The sequence below is a fragment of the Diabrotica virgifera genome, chromosome 7, assembly GCF_917563875.1.
Source record: "Diabrotica virgifera virgifera chromosome 7, PGI_DIABVI_V3a".
Lineage (NCBI taxonomy): Eukaryota > Metazoa > Arthropoda > Insecta > Coleoptera > Chrysomelidae > Diabrotica > Diabrotica virgifera.
Window position 1 is genome coordinate 41,951,303 of NC_065449.1, and position 25,764 is coordinate 41,977,066.

At 32.0% G+C, this 25,764-nt stretch overlaps 1 protein-coding gene across 1 annotated transcript in view; it reads left to right on the top strand.

The window, feature by feature from the left end:
- LOC114333498 (probable G-protein coupled receptor B0563.6) overlaps positions 1-24,685 on the top strand; it is a 258,384-nt gene extending 233,699 nt beyond the window's left edge. Inside the window, exons 3-4 of the mRNA XM_050657285.1 lie at positions 14,447-15,132; positions 23,432-24,685. Coding sequence (XP_050513242.1) covers positions 14,447-15,132; positions 23,432-23,629 — 884 coding nt within the window. The 3' untranslated portion in view covers positions 23,630-24,685. The remainder of the gene's footprint in view (positions 1-14,446; positions 15,133-23,431) is intronic.
- Positions 24,686-25,764: the final 1,079 nt, after the last annotated feature.

Here is a 25,764-nt window from a genome sequence, read left to right on the forward strand (position 1 = left end):
CGGAACAGAATACGTAGTGGTATCAATAATTACAGATATTTTTATAGCCCAGTAAATGAACGGGAAAAACGGCGATACCGTGTAATTTTTAGGGGCAACTTTGAATGGCACGAAAATTTGGATTTAGGTTCTACTTACCCTCCACTTCAAAGTGAAAATTGTGCCTTTGGTTGCTTTTACTTGGGGGGTGACAGTCACCCCTTCTCGTGGGTGAAAAACATACGTTCAAGATAAGACCGGAAGTGGATAAATTGACTGATTTTAAGCAACTTTTGTTCTATAGAGTTTTTTATGTAAGTCAACACTTTTCGAGTTATTTGCGATTGAAAATGTTTATTTTTCGACAAAAAAACTACGTTTTCAGACGGCTTTTCGCAAATAACTCAAAAAGTAAATATTTGATCGGAAAAATATCCTTAGCAAAAGTGTAGCTTATGAAAAACCGAAAAAATGGTGTATCAGTGAAGTTTATCAATCGAGTAAAAACAAAGTTGTAACTCATGAAAAATACGTTCTTATTCGTCCAATTCCAAATCGAATATTTAAAAGTAAAATGACCGAAAAATTAACCACTTTTCGGGAAAAACCTATTCAAACTTTTTTAAAGTGTTTATAAAAAGTTTTATTTTAATTGTTTATAAAAGTTTCTAAGCATTTAAAATAAGTGAGTTACGCTCAAAATAAAGCTGGCCCTCTTTTTTTTTGGTAAAAAAATCTTGAAAATCTCCCCGTGCTTAGCTCCCCAAATGAAATTAATCGTTACCGCTTTACAAACAATTTACTTATCTATTTTTTATATGATCTGTCAGTCCCACCGGTTTAAAGTGCTTATTTTGAAAAGGTTATAGTTGAAAAAGCTTGAACAGGTCACTAATCACGAGTGTATGCAAACTTTTAACAGCCATATCTTAACCAATTTTTTTCTTACGAAATAACAAAATGAAACTAGCATATTTACAATAGCAAAACCTTATATTTTTTTACTCTTTAAGATTTTTCTTATCACTAATACATTTTAAGTTATTTTGAAAAAAGAAAATTTTTCAAAAATTTTTGGAAAAAAATTTTTTTTTACTATAAAACCAAATTTTTTGAAAAGCTTCACCACTTCAAACCAATCAAACTTACGGATCATATACACATACAGTTAAAATAAATGATAGAGCGGTAACGATTAATTTTATTTAGGGTGCTAAATAGAGGGAGGTTTTCACGAGTTTTTTTTACCAAAAAAAGGGGTCTCCTTTTTTTTAGTGTAACTTGTTTATTTTTGACGCTAGAAACTTTTATAAAAAACAAATTTATAGATACTTTAAAAATGTTAACAAGCTTTTTCCGAAAAGTATTTAATTTTTTGGTAATTTCGCGTTAAATTATTCGATTTCGAATTATACGAATAAGAACGTATTTTTCATGAGCTACAACTTTGCTTTTACTAAATTTAAAGACTTTACTGATACACCATTTTTTTAAGTTTTTTTATAAGCTACACTTTTGCTAAGAATATTTTTTTCGATATTTACTTTTTGAGTTATTTGCGAAAAACAGACTGAAAACGTAGTTTTTTTTTGTCGAAAAATCAACATTTTCAGTCGCAAATAACTCGAAAAGTATTGACTAACGTAGAAAAATTTATAGAACGATAGTTGCTTATAATATATCAATTTATCCATTTCCGGGCTTATTTTAAACACGCGTTTTTCACCCCCCGAGAAGGAGTGACTGTACCCAAGTAAAAGGCAACCAACGGCACAAATTCAACTTTAAAGTGGAGGGTAAGTAGAACCTAAATCCAAATTTTCATGCAATTCGGAGTTGCCCCTGAAAATTACACTCCAAAATGGTCATTATTTATTGGGCTATTATTTGAACATTTTATATTAATTAAGAATAAAAAAACAGCTTTTACAAAATATTAATGTTAAAGTAAATACTAAACGGAAACTCTAAATTTTTAGGTTTTACTTATACAGGGTGTCCAGAAACTCTCCCGACAAACGAAGTCCGGAGATTTTTCAGATAATTTTAAGACAATTTAACCCAATTTACCTAATCCGAAAATGCTTCCTGAGGGAGCTAGAGCTCTTTGAAGATGGCGTCTTGGCATTAGTTTTTCGCAAGTATATCCTGAACACTGTTATATAGAAAAACGAAAACTGGTACGCTTATTTATCTTCCAGAGATAAATCGATTCCATCAATTACGCATTTCTAGTACAGGTCATAGGCGCCCGTTTTGGGTAGGGCCACTGGTATTTTATCGCATAACTTTTTTATCTTTAACTTCTAAGCATTTGTGACATTGGTTTATTAAATTGTGAAGTATTCTTATAGTAAAACGTACTCTTGATTTAAGGCGGTAGGATGCACCGTTTTCTAGAAAAATCGACTTGAAAATTTTTCGTTTATTGAATTTGAAAAAATTTGAATTTTTTTTTCAAAATATGTAAGACGATGTATTTTACCGACTTAAACCAAGAGTAACTTTAAGTACTAGAATACCTCATAATTTAATAGTCAAGTGTTAAAAATGCTTAAAAATTTAAGACAAAAATTATGCGATTAAATAACCGTTGATCTACCCAAAACGGACGCATGTGACTGGTGCTAGAATATCGCAACTAAGGAAATCGATTTATTTCTGGAAGATAAATAAACGTACCAGTTTTCGTTTTTCTAAATAGTTTTTTTCTATTTTTTTTTTTTTTCAAATTCAACAAACGAAAAATTTTCAAATCGATTTTTCTACAAAACGGTGCATTCTACCGACTTAAAGAAAGAGTAACTTTTAGTACTAGAATACCTTACAATTTAATAATCCAGTATAAAACGGGCGCCTATGACCGGTACTAGAAATTTATAATTAATGTACTTGATTTATCTCTGGAAGATAAATAAGTGTATCAGTTTTTCTAAATAGGAGTGCTCTGGAGATATTTTTAAGATATAATAATTCCAAGTCGCTATCTTCAAAGACGCCATCTCCCTTAGGAGACGCCATCTCCCTTAGGAGACATTTTCGGACTAGGTGAATTATGTTAAATTGTCTTAAAATTATCTAAAGAATCTCCAGTCTTCGTTTGTCCAAAGAGTTTCTGGACACCCTGTATAAGTATAATTACAAGAGAAAAAAATATCTTGTAAAAGCTCTCTGGCATAACTTTTAGATAAACCACATAAATATTATAAAAAGTGTAACAATTACCATAAAATGGTACCAAGAAATAGTTACGATAAAATTACATTTGGAAAATTTAGCCCGAAAAATTTCATCGAATTAAGCGCCAACAGTAGAGCGTCATCAATATTACTTCGGGAGATATAAACCGGTCTATATAGACATTTGAAATAACAAAAATTGCCGGAGAGCCAAATTTTGGTGGAGAGCTTGGGTATACCATAACAAATAAAGTTTTAAAAGTCCCTATCGATCCCATGTGTGCAACAAAAGTTATTCGGGGTCAAAGGTCAAAATTTGAGATTTTTTGGATTTTTTTCGAAAACGGTAAGTTTTATCAAAAAGAACCTTAAACTAAAGTCTTACATCTTAAAATTCTCTACAAAAATAGTCCTTACTATTTTTTTCCTAAGAGTTGCCATTCCTAAAATATCGCGATCTATGAGTCACATTATACATGATATGCACACATTTCCACACCACCTGTGAGGTAGTGTACTCGGCGCGTTTTTTTACCGTGGTTTCCCCTGTAGGCTTACTTTACTAACTGTTTTGACAATTTTAGGATAATTTAAGGAAACAATACCGGTCATGTTCTTCTAGATATTACCTTATTATTGATATTGATTATTGATATTGGTATTGATTATTAGGTTAACTATTGTTTTGATTTCTTCAGATATTTTAATCAGATTCATATTCTTGAAAGTCTACTTCAACAGTCAAGTCTTCTTCGATTTCATCTTCTTCCTCTTCCTCTTGCTGGATGTTCAAAAATGTTCAAATGTGACTGAGTCATTGGTCTCTTCATTTAAATCACAGGAGTCTTCCTCTGTTGTACTAAACTGAACATTTGAGCAAGACTGTCCTTGGAAGTTGGTACACGCTAGAGAACACAGGAACCCGACTTTCTACATCCACATTTGGCACTGCAAAATTTTTTGCAATTGCAAAAAATAGTGTTAAGGAGTTTTTCTGCAGCCGGTGGGAGTAAGGTTTTCATCGGTTCCAGATTATTATCTATTAATTTCCAACCACAGTCTTCTGGATTCAGTTCATTGCCTAGCCATGTTTGAACTTGATAATATACTCGATACAAATGTTGAAAAGAAGATGCTGATGTGGGAGGAAGACATGATAGTTGTACTTGTTTCTTGTTTGGCGTATTTTTTACAAAAGTTAAGTATGGGTATTTATCAAGACAACTAATTTTTTTGGAGGTCCATAAACCGCAAGAAAAAAGCTAATTCCTTCCATAATTATTGTTTGCGGTGCGGAATCAAGTTCTGTAAAAACTTTAAAGCAGTCAGTGAAATCTTTTTTGTCGAATAATTTAAGTACTGACGTTTTGCCCCTTCTGTACATTGCTGACGTAGTGTCGCAGCCGGTTATCGCATGTAAAAATAAAATGTACTTTTGGCATTTGGGATAAGCCGATAAACTTTTCGAAGAATATAATCTCTGTTCACTGTCGCCCTTTCAGGTTTCAGAAAATAAATAATTTTATCTACTGGAGTCCTTGCAGTAAGCCGTACTAACAAATCAACATCTTCACCAACTACAATTTTATTGTTGGGTTTGTTGCCTTAAATTTTTCAATTGCTGTCTCAATAATTATAAGGACATCTGCGTCATTTTTAGCTTGTTTCACTTCAATGTTCGCAGCTGTTAATTTGTCAGTTAACATGGAAATGAAATGAGATTTATTATTAATGTTAGCGAAAAATTGTTGTTGATTCGCTGGAACTGTTATATTTTCATCAAAGATAATCTCGGAACTAGATGATGTTTTTGTAGTTGGACGACGTTGTTCTGCAGCTTTAATATTCTTTATAAATTTATGTATATATTTATATTATTAATATTCTTTGTCGAGTCACTGTAGCCGTCAAATACCACTGTCACTGTAAGCCCGTAATGTCTGCTAAATGGTAGACGCTTGTAATAAGTACTTATATTCATTTGAAGTGAACCTTTAGCACTAAAAGAAACAGATAATATGAACGAGACCTATGGACAATACTGTAGCCATTGTTTACAATAGACAATTTGTTCTTTTTTAAACAACGGTAAAGCCAAATATTTTTCAAGGCCACGCCGATAGAGGAAATTCAATTTGGGACTGATTTTCTTTTGCAGAAATATTTTCAGAATAGTATAATATTATTATATAAAAGAGATACAAATAGGCATTTACACTTGTCTTAAGTGGCACATTATGTATATACGTGGCTTATATGTGCATATAATGTATAAAGTAACTTTTTAAATCGCGATATCTCAGGAATGGTAACTCTTAGGAAAAAAATTGTAAGGACTATTTTTGTAGAGAATGTTAAGATATACAACTTTGGTTTGATGTTTTTTTTTTAATAAAACAGAAAAATCCAAAAAATCTCAAATTTTGACCTTTGACCCCGAATAACTTTTGTTGCACACATGGGATCGATGGGGACTTTTAAAACTTTATTTGTTATGGTAAACTCTAGTTCTCCACCAAAATTTGGCTCTCCTGCAATTTTTGTTATTTGCCAACTTTTTTCATGTCCGTTGACCGGATAAGTTGACCGGATTAATAGTAGCACATCTTTTTCGAAAGTTCTGCGTAACTTTGACAACAGTGCATGAAGATTATTTGACATAATTTAATATTGTCACATTATACTCACAGGCGCGCTAAATGGAAGTACATAGTAGAAAACAATTTTATTAAAACAACTAAATAAATATTTATAAAAATAAACCAAAATAGGTGAAAATTTTATTAAAAGCGTGTATTTTGTTTTTTTTTTATTTAAATTTAAATTTTAAACTATTGATGTTATTACTAGAATAAAAAATCTTCCTGAAACTTTATATAAGTACTCGCATTAGAATTCAAAATATTTTTACGTAAAATACACTTACCTATACCTAAGTAAAACTCACAATTAACAATAATCTATTTTTCAAATAGTCAAACAAGTTAGTTATGTTACACAAAAATATAATAAATTGATTATAAATAAACACTACTTTATCAACACTAACGAATTCTTAAAATAATACACTACTGCACTGAACAGATATCGATACAGATAAAGGAACAGATAAGAGAATCCTGTTATTAAACCTAGAAATCTGACACAGGTTTGTCAAAATTACAGTTATTATTTCTGTATGTTGCCATTGTATCAACTGTATCAGTTATTAGTTATTATATGTTCGATTTCTTATTACAGGTAAAAAATTTTAGTAGTTCCAATGTGACACAAAATCTAGGCATGGGATAAAAAAGTTTATTTGAAGAAAGTGTATTTTTTGGTCTTCTGGCGGTACAGGCTCATTTTGTTAATATTGTAATTAATTATAGAGTCATTTCCAGATACTAACATATTTCTCACATTGGGCTTTGTACCGCCATTCTTTACTATATTATGAATATGTCTGCCAAATATCTCGACGAAATATTCAAAATTAAAGCCGCAATCTTGGAACGCGTTTTTCCGTTTTGATGACATGCTACTGTAGCCTCTTAATCTGTAACTACACGCGCTGGCGTATTTTGTACGCCAGATATAAGAATTCTACTGGAAATATATTTAAAAATTTAATTTTTGACCTTGCTTATTTTTCTAACCTATCACTGGAATGTGCTTTACAGTTTGGTTTTAGTTTCGTTATAATCGGCGTTCTGGAAAGATCGTAATTTACATTTTATTATTTGTTGTTTCCGGTGGTGGACAATATACCCCAGGATTATATTGCTATAAGTCGTAATATAAGTACATATTTTAATTGTTTTTTAGTCATTATGGCAAAGAATATATTTTTCTTTGTAAACAATACTTTTTCTCCTGTAAAAAATCACATTTAAAAAAATTTTTTATTAGTAATTTTGTTTATCATGGAATCTAGTTATTCCATGATTCCAGTTATCAATCCCAATTGGCTTACTGAAAAGGAACTCCAAGTATTCACTGATGCCGAATAAGGTTTATAACAAACAACTAAGTGTATTTTTTCAAAAAAAATTAAACAAATCCGCTGTTTTTAAGTGTATTTTCTTGTGGCGTACAAAGTACGCCAAGCGTGTAGTTATGTTATAACTTGATGCGCGGGTAGTTAAAGGTTAAGTGCCAATATTGAAAATAAGGATGTTTAGGAAAATTAAAATAATGGAAAAAATAAACATTTTAAACCAAAAAAATTACAGTGTGCGTGGAACCAAATATCGTGAAACATCATACCTATATTATTATTTTTGTGTGTAAATTTAACGTGCTCACAATTGATCCGTTTGTACATTATGAATCATCAGCAATACACCACTCCGTGGGTTAACACACGAACTCTTTGTATTTACATTCCTTCACTTATAAATAAGGGGCTTGCAGTTTCTTGTTTATTACCTGTTTTACTGGTATCATATTCGGCATTCAACTAAATTCAACTCTAACGCATGTAAACCATTTACTTTAAAAATTCATTAAATAATAAGATTTATTAAGACTTCTTAAGGTGTTGGGTTTTTTACATAACATATATCATGTTGAATTTTTCGCAAAAATTTGAGCTTATGTGAACAAATTTTAAATATAAAAGATATGTCTTTTTATTAACGTCGGCTTTGTCATCTAACTGTTTTCCATTTTTGGCGAAAATCGTGATAAACACTATTTACCCCTAAAAACTCACCTCTTGTACTTATTGACCTCAGAGCGCCCGTAATTTATATTTTTTTAATTGTTTATATATTTTCTGTATTTTATCATGGTTTCCATCCCGTTAGCATTATTATTTAGTCTCAAGCATTATCGACCCTGACCTATATCATATAGTTCTCTTTTTATTTTAGAAAAAGTTTTGAATCTAGTTCGGAAAATAAACAGTTTCAATAAAAACACGTTTTCAAAAATACTCAGAAAGTAGACGGATTTATCTTCCAATGAATAAACACAAATCAATCAAATACCACTGCAATTAAGAACTATTGGTTTCTGACAGTATTTCAGATTAGTTTACTTCAGCATAAAATGTTCATTAATTCATTGGCTAAACCTATAAAGCCTTCACTTTAGATATTTGCGTCAGAAATAGTTTTGGTATCCATATAAAAATATTGGATCGTTTATCACCTTAATGCATTATCTAGGAGATATTGGCAATATGTTAACAATACATACATCCATAAGAATGTTTAAGGACTCCATTATTTTTCACTTTTTCCAATAAAACTTAAACACGGTTTTATAATATCATACGGTATGGTGCAAACGAAAGGAATAAATTGGTTATTTCGTAAGCCAGCGACTTTAATGAAAAATCCTGAAACAGGTCGATTTTTAATTTATTATTTATTTTTATAATTATTATTTTTTGACATAATATGTATCTATCTTAGTAGTAACTTCATCCATTGGGGCATGAAGACGTAATCGATGATTTTTTATACTTCTTTAGGCGCGATTGAGAGTAAAATTTCAGAATACTGCGCGCATGCGCACACAGAAAGTATGGCGTTTAGTCTAAATCTTTCTAGTTATGTATAAATATATCAGTGCAAGAAAAGGTGTGAAAAGATATTAGTGTTTTTAGTAAATATATTATTGTGTATCAATTTATCAATCAAAGATAGAATAAAAATTATATTTTTTTATATAACGCGGGCACATAAATTTGATACACCCTGTATATTGATTTGTAACTATTTATTATAAGTAGTTTTTAAGAAGTGATTTATCGTTAGTAAGTTTTTTCCCTGAAAAATAAAACACATTAAGAAAGAAAGTGATATGAATAGACAATAATTGTTCAGGGTATTTGGAGATTATAACGGTGTTCTGTTATGTACGAGGCCAAAAGCCACAGTAATTAGTTCTTAGAAAATTAAGGTAAAGAAAGTTTGGAATTTTAAATATGTTTGTTTAATGATAGGAATATTTAGATAATTGCCGAAAGTCGTAAGTTTTGAGTAGAAGTATTGTTTGATAAAATGACTGGATTTTTCGAATAAAAAAAAGTGGGAAAAAAGAAATGTCTCTGATTGGTTTGGGAATTTGGAATTGGGAAAGTTTTGTTTGAATGTTGAGATAGTTTTGGAAAGAGGAATTCATTATGTATTTGGCATCGCTGAAGAGCAGTAAACGTTTTCGTGGATAGTTAGAAAGCAAGTACCAGTGGTGGTTTGATAGTGGAAGATAGAGCTGAAAAGTGGAGCGAGAGACAGATCAAATTGAGACGAAATAACTCTTTGATTCTGTATTATTGTGAGAAGGAGAGGAGAGAATTTTTGGAGCTGTTTGAATCGAGTGCTGGTTAAAAGAGGCCGGGCTCGTTGTTTTTTGTTGGAGAATTGGTGCTGGTGTGCTGCTAGATTGAAACTTGAGAACGGAGAGGGCTTTGATGGGTAGCCTAACATAGTCAACAAGGGAGAGCTGTTTTGGGTCAAGAGAAGACATTAGAGTGAGTGAAGCAAAAGGTCAGTCAATTTATGTGAAAGATATTTTTATGTTCGGAAACTAAAATTTTGAGTAAAAGCATATGAATTAAGATTCCAATATTTCAAAAAAGTAAATAGGAAGTATAGGTAATTTTGCGAATACCTAAATTTGTTTGTTTAGCTTGTTTTATCAAAGTCATCGGGAACAAACCGATAAATTGTTTTTTTAACTAGAGTAAATTTAAGTGGTAAAAATTTCATTCGGACAGCTGTGTCCACAGGTTTTAAATTTGATCGATTTTTAGAGTATTGATTTTGATAATAAAAGACAATTCTGTATGCTTATTTTATATTTCTATTTAATTCCCTTTCCTAATATTTTTTCCCGATTAGAACCAACTAAGAGATACTGAAACCACGAGAGAAGATAAGTATAACATAAGATAATTTAGATATTTTTTTTTGTATTATAAAAAGACACCCTGAGATTTTTTCTTAATTTTTTTGTATGATTTGCGACAATTGGATAATTGATTAAATAATTAATTGGAGTAACCAAATAAAGATTAATTGATATTAAAGTAATAAAAAGTAAATCATAACAATATTTATTATAATTTTTGTGTCTTTGGATTTGTCTTTCTCAGGAGTAAGACGAGTATTATTAAAACATTTAATTGTATATTTATTATATTTCACCTTGTCTGTTTGTTACCGTGAATTGTCATTAGGTACGTCCTAACTGATACAGACACAGTCGTCGTAGCGTATTTGGTATAGTACTCGGCCAGAGATCGAAAGATCTTGAGTTCGAATCCAGTGCAATCCTATACTTTTTTATTTTTTTGAAAGCGGTAAGGACAAAATTAGTTTGGTGTTTAAAAAAATTAAAACAAACTGTTTAAAGTATACTTATTTTTAAGAAATCATATAATAGAATTATAACTTCTTACGTGCGTACAAATTACACACACATCCTTTTTTTAATGAGAATAGGGGTCGTGTGCTAGCTCATTTAAAAATGAGCTAGTACGATTACGTACGAGTACGAGTCCTATGACGAGTACGTCATGGACTCAGATTAAGTTGGACACAACAACATGTGCATTACAAGAGTAAAGATCTGTGTTATTCATATATGAAAGTGGGTTTTGTCCCTATCCCGATTCAAGAAGAGTGACGGTTAGGAGAGGATCTGGTCGACAAGAGAGACTAAGGCGTATACAGAGTTTCGTCTATGTAGTGATCTAGAAGTTATGATGTGGGCGAGATTCATCATCATAGAAATTCCATCATTGAACTGTTCCCGTTTTTATGAAACTCACTTTAGATCAATATCAATGTATTGATCGTATCTTAGAAACTGATGTATTTTCATTTGCCACTGCTGTAGGTCCTGATTTGTTTTACATGTAGGGTAATACAAGACCACATACTGCAGAAACAGTAAGAGATTTGTTTCATAATGAAGATGTTACATTCTTACTGCGGCCAGCACAATCGCCAGATCTTAATCCCATTGAACATGTATGGGATATGGTTCAGAGACAGATTGCACCTCATCTGCAAAGTGTTCATACTAGGCAAGGTCTTCAAGATCGTCATACACAGGAATGGATCCTATTGTATTAAAACGAAATTGATAATTTAATTTATGCATGCCGAGGCGGTGTTAAAGTTGTAATTAATGCTGCTGGAAGATTATCTAATATATTTGTTATGAAATGTTTACTTATATTGAAATTTGTTTTAAAATATTCCATTAAATTAGTGCATGTCTTAACTTTGGTTGATTATTGTGTCACAAAGAAATTATATTACACTATGGGCCGGTTGTTCGAACGCTAATCAACAATGATCATTATCAAATATTTAATTACTGTCACCAACTGTCAACGTCAACATTGATTGGGTTGCTGAAATCATAATTATTGATTAAAATTATGAAATTCCTTAATTAATTATGTTAATAATTGTTATGTTAATTGATTAACTAATCTCATAATTATAATCAATTATGTTTTCAGCAATCCAATAAAAGTTGACATTGACAGTTGGTGACAGTAATTAAATATTTGATAGTGATCATTGTTGATTAGCGTTCGAACAACCGGCCCTATAATTTAGATAAATTAATTGTTGTATAATCCGACATTATAACTGTATGTCACTTTTTAAAATGCAATAATTAAAATTGATGTATACAGGGTGATTCATTAAAAATGTCCAATCTCTTAATTGTAGATTCTAGATCCCAAAATATTAAGATTGGATCCAAATCTCTTACATAAAAAATGTTGCTCGTTACTGAGTTACAGGGTGTTTTATTTAAAAATTTGATAACTATTGTTGTGCTTTAATAGATATATTACATATCCTTGTCATACTTGGCAGAAAATGTAGGAGCTGTAAATCCTACTTCATTATGATTAATAAACGTTTCTAGCTGTTACCAGAGGCGTACGACAGGGGACAGTTAATGATTTACCCTTTCCAAATTTTACACTACTGGAGGAATTGCTATTTTAGCGCAATATTTCGATTCTCCAATAATTTCTATACACTCTTTATTCGTAACGTCAAAGTCACTAATTTTCGAGATATTTGAAGTAAAAAATGAAACGGCACAGCTATTTTGATTGATGTATTGTGTCCCTTCATTTTTTACTTCAAATATCTCGAAAATTAATGATTTTGTCGGTATGGATAAGGAGTATATTATTAACATCTAATCGATATCGAAAAATTGCACTAAAATATTAATTCCAGTAAAATAGTAGTAGCGTAGAATGTGGAAAGGGTCAACCATTCACTTTCCCCTGTCTTACGCCTCTGGTAGTAGCCAGGAAGGTTTATTTAACATATTTTAGTAAAGTGTACATTTCCTACACTTTGTGCCAAGTATAATAAGGATAATATGTCAAATAATTTTAAATGTTTGGTTTAAAAATTTTAAAAATATTTATATAATATTTGACAACTTTAAAATATTTGACATATTCTTATCATACTTACTAATAATTGTAGGTGCTGTACATCTACTAATTTATGATAAACAAACGTTTCAAAAATTACCCCTTTAAACAAATCTGAAGGGTGCCGGCCGGAATTTTTGGGCAGAAATTGTTTAAAACAATTTTTTTAAACAAATACAAAAGATCACGTTTTTTTGCTCCGGTACATATATTTTTAAGTTTTGTGGGCAATTCTAAACAAGAAATGTATCCTGTAAATTTTCTCAAAAGTTGATAGTTTTCGAGTTATAGGCGATTTAAAATCTGAAAAATGCGAATACACGCATTTTCGAGGCGTAAAAACTCATATTTATATTAATATTTTTGAGGTTGTCAGATACTTAAATTGAAGTTTAAGTATTCAGCTACAAGATTCTGAAGAGTGGTCGCGTCTTACCTTAATTTAAACCGTTGTTATGTAATTGTTAAATTATCCATGTCCATCCGATTTTTTACCGGTGCGGCGCGGTCAATTTCAAAAATCTCCTATTTTCCTCCGAAAAATATTTTTTTTGATTCTTTGTGACATTGTAAATAAAATAAGTTTCTTCACATTCTTCTCAAAAGTTGATAGTTTTAAAGTTATAAGCGATTTAAAATCCGAAAATGCGTTTTTTTTGGCAGTTTTCGGATTTTAAATCGCTTGTAACTTTAAAACTATTAACTTTTTAGAAATAATTTAGTAGAGTTATTATATTTAGAATATCTCAAAGAATCTAGAAAAAATATTTTTCGGATGAAAAGATGAGATTTTTGAAATAGAGCGCGCCGCAACGGCAAAAACATCGGATAAACACGCATATTTTAACAATTAAAAAACAATGGTATAAGTTAAGGTTAAACGCGATGCTTCTTCAAAATCTTGAAGCTGAATGAATCTTCAATTTAAGTATCTGGCACTCTCACAATGACTAATTTAAATATGAGTTTTTAAACCTCGAATATCCCTATTTTCGCATTTTTCAGATTTTAAATCACCTATAACTCGAAAACTATCAACTTTTTAGAAAAATTACAAGATACCTTTCTTGTTTAGAATGATCCAAAAAACCTATAAATTTATGTTATAGACCAAAAAAACGTGATCTTTTGTATTTGTTTAAAAAAGTTGTTTAAACAATTTCTGTCCAAAATTTCTGCCCGGCACTCTTCAGATTTGTTTAAAGAGGACATTTTTGAATAGAAATCTACAAAGAAACCGAATCAGAAATTTTTTCAGACGGGACCGTTCTCACCACATGGAGTATACGCTACTAATGCAATTGATATTTTATCATAAGTTTTAAATTCTCCAATACTTTATATGTAAATAATATACTCTTCATTCGTAACGATAAAATCTTTAGTTTTCGAGATAATTGACGTTAAAAATGAAAGAGCGCAATACGTATAGCTGTGCCGTTTCATTTTCAATTTTAAATATCTCGAAAACTAATCGCTTTATAGTTACGAATAAGAAGTATATATTATTTACCTAGAAATTATTGTAGAATCAAAATATCGTGCTGAAATAGCAATTGCCTCCAGTGGAGTAGAATTTGGAAAGGGTAAACCATTCACTATCCCCTGTCGTACGCCTCTGAATAGCTAAAGGACTGTAACTGCACCCTGTAACTTAGTAACGAGGCACATCTTATTTAAGCAATTTGGATTAAATCTTAATATTTTGAGATCTACAATCTACAACTTAGATAATGACATTCTTAATGAACCACCCTGTATATGAGAAAAAACTTTGTGTTTCTTGAAATGTTTGATGTATTTATTATTGATGATGAATTGCATCTAAGTTTCTTTAAATAAACATACTAATTATATTTTCATTAATTTTCAGCTTACTCTCTTGCTGCCCTGCTAGGACTAATCTGTGTGCTGCCATTCGCATGGAGAGTCTTAGTCCACAAAGAACAAGGAAATTGGGATCAAGCAATTCCAGCCTACTACTTCGCACATTTAGAACTATTTCTTGGAAATGGTTCATTAGGAGTAGGCGTTATGATGCTTCTGGCTCTGACGTTAGAACGCTACGTTAGCGTATGTCATCCAGGTCACGCCAGACCAATTCTGGGATCACCAATCCGAGTAGTTGTAATAATTCCACTAATAACCACCGCTCTCTACATTCCTATACTATTTAGAAATAAAGTTAAGACTTGTCAATTGTTACCAGAAAACATAATTATATACCAGAGGGTAGAAGACACCAAATACTTAAATAACCCAATGTTTAGTGTATACAAAGTCGTCTTAGAACTCATTTTTAAGGTGATTCCAGTAATATTACTTGCAGGCCTTAATTTAAAAATTTTGATTGTCTATCGAAATTCATGTGATAAGAGAAGAAAGATGACGTTAAGTAGAAAAACCTCTGGGGAAGAAGATCCGAAAAAGTTCGCTGAGGAAAGAAGACTTATTTTACTGTTGGGATCAACGAGTATCTTGTTTCTGGTCTGTGTTACCCCTATGGTTTTGTTAAATGTCACACTGTCGTATGCCAACTTGGTGAAATTTTCGTATCAGGTATGTATATATTAACTTATTTAGTTTAACATTTAAAAGCGTATTAAAAGCGCAGGCGCAAATAGTTAATTTCTATTCCTACTTTTTTTTCTTTACATGGAAAATTGGCAAATTACGTGTAGTACAATTTTCACTAGTATGGATATGTAAACATTACTTGACAATGACATTGTCATCATTAACTTAGGGATGACTTTTCAATGTTCTTAAATAACTGTCACTTGTATAATCGTTTAAATTATTAATTCAGTTTATATACTATGCAATAAAAACTATTACTTAATCAAGAAAAAGGGAAGAGTGATCAAGCGATTTTTTTAATAATATATTGTTACTATGGAACGCTTAGATAAATTTTGAACGTCTTTAGCAACAAAATACTTGGATCACAGAATTTATCCTGGTGTATTCTCTGCTTGGGATCTTCCATAACTAATAAACAATAAATATATTTTTTATTAATTTCACGTTTTAAATCAATTATTTATCAAATACACTATCAATATTATTTAATAAACAAACCAAAATATTTCTGAAGCCCTGTCAAATATCTAAAATTTTCACTGTCTTGTCAGCACATACTGTTGGACTGTATGACAAAGACAGCGAATGTTAGATTTGAAAAATATTACCACAGACGTGGTCTAAATTTTTTTCGAATCCTTAAAAAACTATTAAATATTTTTGAAAAATTTAAACGCAGAATGAAAGACTAAATTATTACCGAAGACTGAAAGTCACCTAGAATAAATAAAAAGTTTCTTTTAAATGAGATATTTGAAATTAAATTTTCTCATACTTTTTTACGCTTGCAACTTATTAAAGTAAGTGTCTTGAGTAAGTGTCTTGTTACTTTGCAAAGTCGACGTTATTGTCTTTGCAAAGAGACGCTAATTGTATCCGATCGTCTGCGGTCCCATCGGTACTCACCGGAGGGACCGCAGACGTTGCGGTCCGCAGACTCTATTAATATTTGCCAGCCGTTGGATATCGTATTCTTCAGGCCCTTAAAAGAAAGCTGGAGGAAAACTTTAACATCATGGAAAATGCAAAATTCCAAAACCTCTGGCATTTCGAAAAATGAATTTCCTAAGCTGTTAAAGCAAACACTTGAAATCATGAATAAAGTACCACCTAAAAATCCAGACGGAGAGAAAAGTGCTGTAAAAAAAAACTTGCTTTCTAGTTTTGAAGCATGTGGCATTGCACCATTCAACCCCAATCGAGTTTTGGAAAAGCTACCACAAGACGCTATTGATCAAGCCGAGCTTAGATGCTCTCTTACTAACTTTTTGAAAGACTTGAGGTACAATTCCGGCTCTGAAAAACCTAGACGTAAAAGAAAACTGTTAGCAGCTGAACCTGGTGAAAGTGTTACAGCACCTAAACCATCAGAGGAGTCCAGTGACGATGATTCAAATAAAAACCTGGAATTAGATGACAGCAACAGTCATGTTGATATTAGCCAAGATGAAGAGGAGGTTAAATACTTCTGTCCTCCATTAGAAAACATCACGAAAGGAAAATTCCTGTTACTAAGATTTTTGTCTGCTTCTCGGAAAAAGACGGAATTTCGCTATGTCTGTCAGGTAAAAGGAGTTTCAGAAGGAGAAGAAATCGAAGTTCAAGGCCTTAAATCAGCAGGATCGAGGAAGATTTTCAAAATAACACTGTTCCCTTCAAGGAAGTAGTTGCTTTACTACCAGATCCGACACTTGAGACGATTTCTGATAGGATACAAAAATATCATTTTCGTGGAGACATTAATGTAAAAGAATGTTAAATCAAATTTTCTTTTTCTATAAATTGTTCTGAATTACATTTTTAGTTATTAAAATACATGTTTTTTTTTGTATAAATAAAGAAGAGTACAATAAAAATAGTGTGATCATTCTCACCCCGCATGATCAATCTCACCCCTTTGTAAAAATTCGAAAAACTATCTGACCGAATTAGTCAGGGTTAGGATTGATCATATTCTATTTAAAAGCACTACTATTTCATGCTATAAAAATCATCATGATCAATCTCACCCGTCACGGGTCTAAGATTGATCACCCTTTTTTTTATGAGATAAGTGGATTTTCTTAATAATTAAAACAAAACTAGTGTTAAATCACTACTCTTTAGATATTAATATAACACGTGAAATGTTTAAATATTAATATAGAAAATACACAAAAACGTTTAAAATATAAATCAAATAAAGTTAAAATTGATCAATCTCACCACATTTCACGGTAGTATATAAATTATTGTAATCACTGTATACATAGTTAGTTAAAAAAATAATCATAATATTTAACTGAATTAATAATTTAAGCGATCAAACAAGTAACGGTGATGTAAGAACATTCAAAAGCCATGTCTAAGTTAATGATGACAATGGCATTGTTAACTTATCTCTATACCGGTGAGAATTTTACTAGACGTAATTCGCCGTGTAAAGAAAGAAAAAGTAGAGATAGCCGTAAAATTTTTGCACCTACGCTCTTAATACACTTACAATTCCTACCTTTATAGAAACGACTATTCAATTAACTATCATTATTCTGGCAGTGACTTTAAAATATCTAATTAGCCAGCTAATTTAACGATGGGTGAAAGCAAAAGCTTGTTGCGAACTAAGAAGAGTCTATCACAAGAAATATAATGGCAAATGCAATTTCCAAAGATCACTCCATGATATAATAAATTATATACAGGGCTTCCCAAAAGTAGCGGATCGATCGAATATTTCGCGAAATGAACATCCGATCAAAAAACTGAAAAACACAAAAATATTTTTCAAAATTCTATCGAATGATATCAAACACGGCCACACCACTCCACCCCATAGAGGTTGGGTGTGGGGTAACTATACAATCTTAAACAGGAATCCCCATTTTCTATTGCATATTTGGATTTATTACTTAAAAATAAGTAACTTTTATTCGAGACATTTTCTAGTTGTGGATAGATGTCGCTTTAATCGGAAAAAACGATTTATCCTAATACACTAAGTAAATTACAGAAACGGTCTAATACAGCGATAGCCAACCTTTTTCTTTCCTGGGCCACATAGTAGCTATTGCCACAGCTCGCGGGCCGCAATCAAGATGAAGTTGTATACAGGGTGATTCATTGGTAGACGGAAGTACTTGAATGGTGAATAGAGGTAAATGAGGCGGTTCTAGACATACTAAATTTATTGCTCCACCGACTTTATAACTGAGATACAGGGTGTTTTATCGATTTTGCCAATTTTTTCTGGACCCATAACTTTAGAACCACCTTGTATATTTTTTGATATTTGGTACAGATATGTCACATTTAGACCCCAAACCACCCAACTACTACTCACAAGAAAAATCCAGGTTCGGATTAAACAAAATTATAAATCCATTGTGACCTTGAAACAACATCCTGTATATTGAAATTTTCAAAACCCGTTTTCACATTTGAAAGAGATTAAATGGAGCTTCCATTTTTTGCGCAGACAATTCAATGACTTTAATTTTGAAATTATGTCGAAATTTTTAGGAACTTGTGCTTTCAAAACAAAACTTTCGATATAATTATTTCAAAATGAATGTCATTAAATTGTCTGCGCAAAAATTGAAGCGAGCATTTAAATTTAGTTTTATGCTCTTTTTAAATGTGCAGACGTATTTTGAAAATTTTAATATACAGGGTGTTGTTTCAAGGTCACAATTATTTTAAATTTTTTTGGCAATCCGGACCTGAATTTTTCTTGTGACTACTAAATGGGTCGTTGCAATGTAGTAAATAAGTATTGATTATTTGTAAAATGATTATTTCGCACCCTCAGTGCAAGATTGCAGTAAGTCGAAATAAGTAAGTTTCGAGATAAAGACGATTTTGTTTATTTTCTTGCCTTTATCGCTGTGCTAATGTCGGTTTGAGAGTTGTGATATTTAGCCGGTTGAGCATTTGAAAGTTACTAAAGTTTTACATGGGATAGATATGCATGTTTACAAGCGAATACCATGATTATTTCATTTTCATAAAATTTTTGACTTACAACAGTTTTGCATTGAGGGTGCGATTTGTTCATTAACTTTAATAATTTATTATTAAAAATTAATACTACCTTGCTTTTTAATCAGAGTTCTTTAAAATTTCAGTATAATATTTAAAATTAAAGTTATTAAATTGTCTGCCTCACTCCAAAACACGCCTCAAGCACATCGGCACAATATCAAGTAATTAGAAAAAACACGTGAAATTTGACAAATAATTTGATCACAGGGCCATTTATTTAGCATTCGGGCCGCATAAAAACCGCTAGAGGGCCGCAGGTTGAGTATCACTGGTCTAATCTCTCGAGACATACACTTCCAAATGAAGTCCAAAAAACTTCAAAATATTACATAGGAACCCCTGTTTTTTATTGCAGATTTGGATTCGTCATGAAAATACTAGGAAAATTTATTCGAGACCTTTTTTAGACTTGTTGATAGAGTGCGCTGTAATTGGATAAATACGATTTATTAGCGCCACCTCTCAACCAATTTAAAAATTGTCTCTAGTAAATGTTACTATGTCTTACTTTTTTATGAGGTAATTAAATCTGAAATCAAAAATGGGGGTTCCTATTTAAGATTTTAAATTTACCCCCTCCCCACCTGCCCACCTCCATGGAATGAAGTGGAGGGGTCGTGTTTACTTTTATTTGATAGGTTTTTGAAAAATATTAAAAACATGTTTTTAACATGAAAGGGTATCAGGATAAATAGTGTTTTCCGATTATAGTGCCATCTATCCACAATTCGAAAAAATGTATCGATTAAAAATTATTTATTTTTGCGTAAGAAATCCGAATATGAAATAAAAAATGGGGGCTCCTATTTAAGATTTTAAAGTACACCATACCTCCAGAGTGTGAAGTGTGGTGTCACGTTTGGTGTCATTCGATAGATTTTTGAAAAATATTGAAAACGTATTTTTCATTTTTTTGATTCGATCTATATTTCGCGAAATATTCGACCGTACCGCTACTTTTGGGACACCTTATATAAAAATCTCCCTAAAATATTTATATAATTTGATAAATATAAATTCCGAAACATTCTATATAATAGTAGTATATAATAATCTAATTTCACGGTTTCAGAATAATCGCATTAACAGACAGGAATAAATTTTCGAGTCTTTGAAAGTTTAAAGAAAGTTTATCAGAATATTATTTGTCTAATTTTCTTTATTTTGCATAATCGTATTGTAATAATTATTAAATTACATAAGAAAATTATTCCTTTAAACTACACGGGGTGTGACAAAAAGTAGGTCATAAATTAAATGACATATTCGGGGACACAAAATACAAAGTTCGATTGAACCTAACTTACCTTAGTACAGTGAGCGGCCGTGGAGTAACGGCATATTATACGCTGGCCTCATACGCCAGTGCACGTGGGTTCGAGCCCTGCCAAAGACAAACCATTTTTATTTTTTCCAATAATGGCACGAGCCGACTCACCGTGCCTCGGAGAGCACGTAAAGCCGTCAGTCTCCCTGGGCTAGTGTACATCGGCACTAGTTACTTGAAACAGGGTTAAAGATATAATTTGCGCCGGAACTGTCCGAGAGGATCTCCCCGGCAAAAATGCCATACGATATTATTATTATTACCTTAGTACAAATGTGCACATAAAAAAGTTATGGTCCTTTGAAGTTACAAAGTGAAATAGAGATGTGGCATAATAAATATGTAATAATGGAAATAGAGATGTGGCATTGTTATGGCTCCTTATTATTGCTCCTTGTTATTATTGAAGACGATCTACAAAGATTATTGCACGAGTTCAACATTAACGCAAAAGAAATTAATATGAAAATATCAGTCCAAAAAACAAAAAGGTTAGTAATTGCCAAAGAACCAATAAGATGCAAATTGGAGTTAGACAATCAAATTATACAACAAGTAATGACTTTCAAATATCTGGGAATTAATCTATCAGCCGACAACAATATCGAAGAAGAGGTAAAAGACCAAATAATTAAAGCCAGTAGAACGGCCGGATGCCTAAACGACACAATTTGGAAAAACAAACACCTAAGATTGGAAACAAAGGCCCGAATATATAAGTCAGTTATTAGGCCAGTTATGACTTACACGGCCGAAACAAGACCAGATACAAGCAAAACTCGAAGACATCTGGAAACCAACGAAATGAAGATCTTAATAAGGATTGCTGGAAAAGGACTACAGAATAGGGTAAGAAGTGAGGAAATCAGACGCATATGTGGAGTAGACAATATAAATACCTGGGTAAAGAAGAGAAAAGAAGAGTGGAATGAGCACATAAGCAGGATGTCTGAATCAAGGATAGTAAGAATAGCCAGGGACAAGTCACCGTTAGGCAGGAGAAGTATAGGACGCCCAAGGAAAAGATGGAATGACAACTTAGGGGCAGAATGAAAGGCACCGTTGAAGAAAAATAGGCAGTACTGCCTATATAAAAGAAGAAGAAGAAGAAGAAGAAGAAGAAGAAGAAGTTATTATTGAAGATCAAACTCCTTACCAGAGAATTTAAACCTCAAACGTGTTCTGTAATAGAGAAGGAAGGTAATTTAAAGACCGATACTGATGAAATATTGGAAACATGGCGAAACTACTGTGGTGAGCTATATAAAAATAACGAGGTATCAGCAGACAATCAGTGGCCTTCTGACTACCCTAGAGAACCTACTGTCCTACTCGCTGAAGTCAAAGATGCAATTAAATCACTAAAGAGAAATAAATCCCCAGGCATTGATTTAATACCATGTGAAATACTACAGTTACTAGGTGACAAAGGATTACATATCATCCATTCTGTCTGTGTCGCTGTTTGGAATTCAGGAAAATGGCCATCTGTTTGGTGTACCTCAATTTATATCCCACTACACAAAAAAGGAACCACTACGAGATGTGAAAACTACCGCACACTGTCACTAATAACACACGCTAGTAAAATCTTGTTGCATATCATCAAAAACAGATTAAAAACCTATCTTCATTACCAAATACCTCAGGAACAAGCGGGGTTTGTAAAGGGTAATGGTACAAGGGAACAAATCCTGAACCTGAGACAACTTATTGAATAGTCTAGAGAATTTCAAGTACCTATGATTATATGCTTCGTTGACTACCAAAAGGCATTTGATTGTGTAAGCTGAATAAATTTGTGGTCAATTTTAATAGAAATGGGCGCACCAATGTACCTGGTGGCACTTATTAAAAATCTGTACCAGTCTAATAAAGCGACAGTACGACTAGATCAGAAGTTCTCAAACCAATTCAAGGCCGAGAGAGGTGTTAGACAAGGATGCGTGTTGTCACCTGACTTATTTAACATTTATGGTGAACATGTCATGAGGATGGTTTTAGAAGGATGGGCCGGTGGAGTAACAGTAGCTGGTAGGGAAATCTCCAATTTAAGATTTTCTGATGACACTACACTTATAGCAGCAAATGAGCAAGAAATGTTTGATCTTCTGCGAAGAGTTGAGTACGAAACCATTAGACTTGGTCTGAAAATCAATAAAGCTAAGACAAAAATAATGGTGGTCGACATATTTGACACTATTCAACTGATTAACATATTACAGGAATACCAGATAGTTGACAGCTTTGTCTATCTCGGGTCTAGTATAACTGAGACTGGTGAATGCCCTTGTATTCTCAATATTTCTATACGGAGCAGAGACTTGGACTCTTCGCGCATGCGAACGCCAAAAAATTGATGCCTTTGAGATGTGATGCTGGAGAAGAATGCTGCGCATACCTTGGACAGCTCATAGGACAAACGTTTCCATTCTAAACCAACTCAATATTAAAAAAAGGCTGTCCACAATATATCTGCAACGAATTCTGCAATTCTTTGGTCACGTGGTTCGCAGAGCTGACGACAGTTTGGAGAGATTAATTGTTTCTGGAAACGTTCCGGGGAGAAGATCGAGAGGACGATCACCAACTAGATGGTCTGACCAAATAAAGCATTCAGCTGGAAAATCATTCTGCGAAGCTCTTAGAGCAGCTGAAGATGGAGACCAATGGAGAAACATTGTTAAGAATATTGGAAGAAATCACGATCCTCAGTAATGGGGAAACGACAGGAGAGAGAGAGAGAGAGAGAGAGATTGTTATGGCAGGAACATCTTTAAAAAAATTCCTTTATTAATTACATTTTGTTAGGTATTTAAACATTTTGAAACATATTAAAAAATAAGCCATATCTCGATAAAAACTGGCATATCGAAAAAGTACTAAGTTTTGTATCTCGTCAATACAGTTTTTTCTTCTCTATTTTAGATATTCCGCGCAATTGCCAACCTCCTAGAAATCACCAACTACTCCCTAACATTCTACATCTACTGTTCCTTCTCCGAGGACTTCAGAAACACTTTATTAAGGACACTTGGACTAAGTAATACAAATCCAATCCGAGGGGGCGTGAAGATCCCCCAGCCCACAGCGACAACAACTATTACTCAGCACAAAGGAGCTTGATATAAGGCCTGTGATTGGGTGTAAAATATGGTTTTTATGATACTTTGTTATCTATGTGAAAAAGAGAAATAGTAGGTAGATAGAAAATAGAAATAGGATTGGACTACTAACATCTACGTTATTAGAATGAGACTTATGAACTTTTCCAAACACACATCTATAAAATTCATACGATATACCGGGTGTCCACTTATATTTTCCCCCATTTTAACTGCCTATAACTTCTAAACGGCTTAAGATAGAAATATGCGGTTTTCGATGAAATGTTTTATTTTACTAAAAGTTTTGTCTAAATAGATTGAATTTTTTATATCGCTTTCAAATACGAGAAGAAAAATGGCGGATTTTTGAAAAAAACGTTGAGTTTTTTGTAATGGAACATCCAGTATATTTTTTTGTAAATTGAAAGAAAGGTCATTCACCTATCCATCGATATAAAGTTTTTCAAAATCGGTTGTCAAATCACTGAGTAATCAATTTTTAAAATGAACGGTGCAACGTGGATATCACATACCTAAATAACATAACTAAGCAAAATGATATTATGTCATTTGAAAACCGATATTAAAAAATTTAATATCACTGGATAGGTAAATGACTGTTTCTTCAAGCTACAAAAAAATATACTGGGTGTTTCAATAAAAAAAGTCAACAACGTTCTTTTTTCCAAAAATCCGCCATTTTTTATTTAAAATCAACATAAAAAATGGTAATTTACCTAAAAACTTGAAAAAACAGTCATTTCCCTATCCAACGATATAATTTTTTTTAAAATCGGTGGTCAAATAACTGAGAAATTAATTTTTAAATTGAGATATGCAATGTGGAAATCACATAATATAACATAATAACAATTTTGTTTAGTTATGTTATTTAGGTATGTGATATCCACGTTGCACCTCCCATTTTAAAAATTAATTACTTAGTGATTTGACAACCGATTTTGAAAAGCTTTATATCGCTGGATAGGCGAATCACCTTTCTTTCAATTTACAAAAAATTATTGGTTGTTCCATTAAAAAAAAGTCAACAAAGTTTTTTTCAAAAAATCCGCCATTTTTCTTTTCGTATTAGCGATATAAAAAATTTAGTGCATTCAGACAAAACTTGTACTAAAATAAAACATTTCAGCGAAAACCGCATATTTCTATCTTGAGCCGTTTAGAAGTTATAGGCAGTTAAAATGGGGGCAAATATAAGTGGACACCCGGTATTGTAGGGTGAGGCAGATAAAGGGCCTATTAGAAATATCTCGAGAACTAAAGGCAAGGGAATGAAAATTGGAATACATGGGTTTTTAGGTATGAACTATTTAATGAAAATATTTTGGTCTCTTTGCTACTTCCGGTTATACCGGAAGTTGATTGATTGTAACTTCTTTCTTTTAAATGGAACACCCTGTATAATTATACATTTTTGGATTCTGCTCGATGTCTTCTTTCGTAAAATATCAGGTTTTCTTATATTGTACAGGGTAGTTCAAAAGATAATTACGGTTTTTTATAAATTTTGTAGCAAACTTCGCACCCTGTAGAATTGTACTGATTTGATATCAAAATCTCCATTTATGTTCATATGGTTTTTAATATAGTCTATTATTATTAAAAATTATTAATATAGCTAAATGTTTAATTTTAGTATACAGGGTTGGTCGAAACTCGGAATGAGTATTTTCTGAGCTTTCTTAAATGGAACACCCTGTATTTTAGTATTGTATTGAAATGATATTTTACAGTACTTTTTTATTTCTTAAGCATTCCCTATACCTAACTGCTTTAATTTGTAAGTTATTCGTAGTTATTTAAGACAAACATTACTTGCAATAAAAATTACGTGAAATTTTATTGGGTTTGCCGTGAAAATATTCAATCATAAATAATTTTTTGAAAATAAATACACGTTATCCTAGAATGATCCTTAATTTATTAATATTGGATGAGATACCAAAATGCCTACGTTGTTAAGATTGTTGGTGCATAACATATTAATAAAAACAAACCATATTCTACCTAGTTGGCTATGTCTTTGACACTAAACTTGATTAACCATTAGACATTGTATTATTTTTATAGTTCCAGTTGCTTTGTTGCCATTACTGATATTAATTTTTGTAATGAGGAATTGATTAGTAAAGT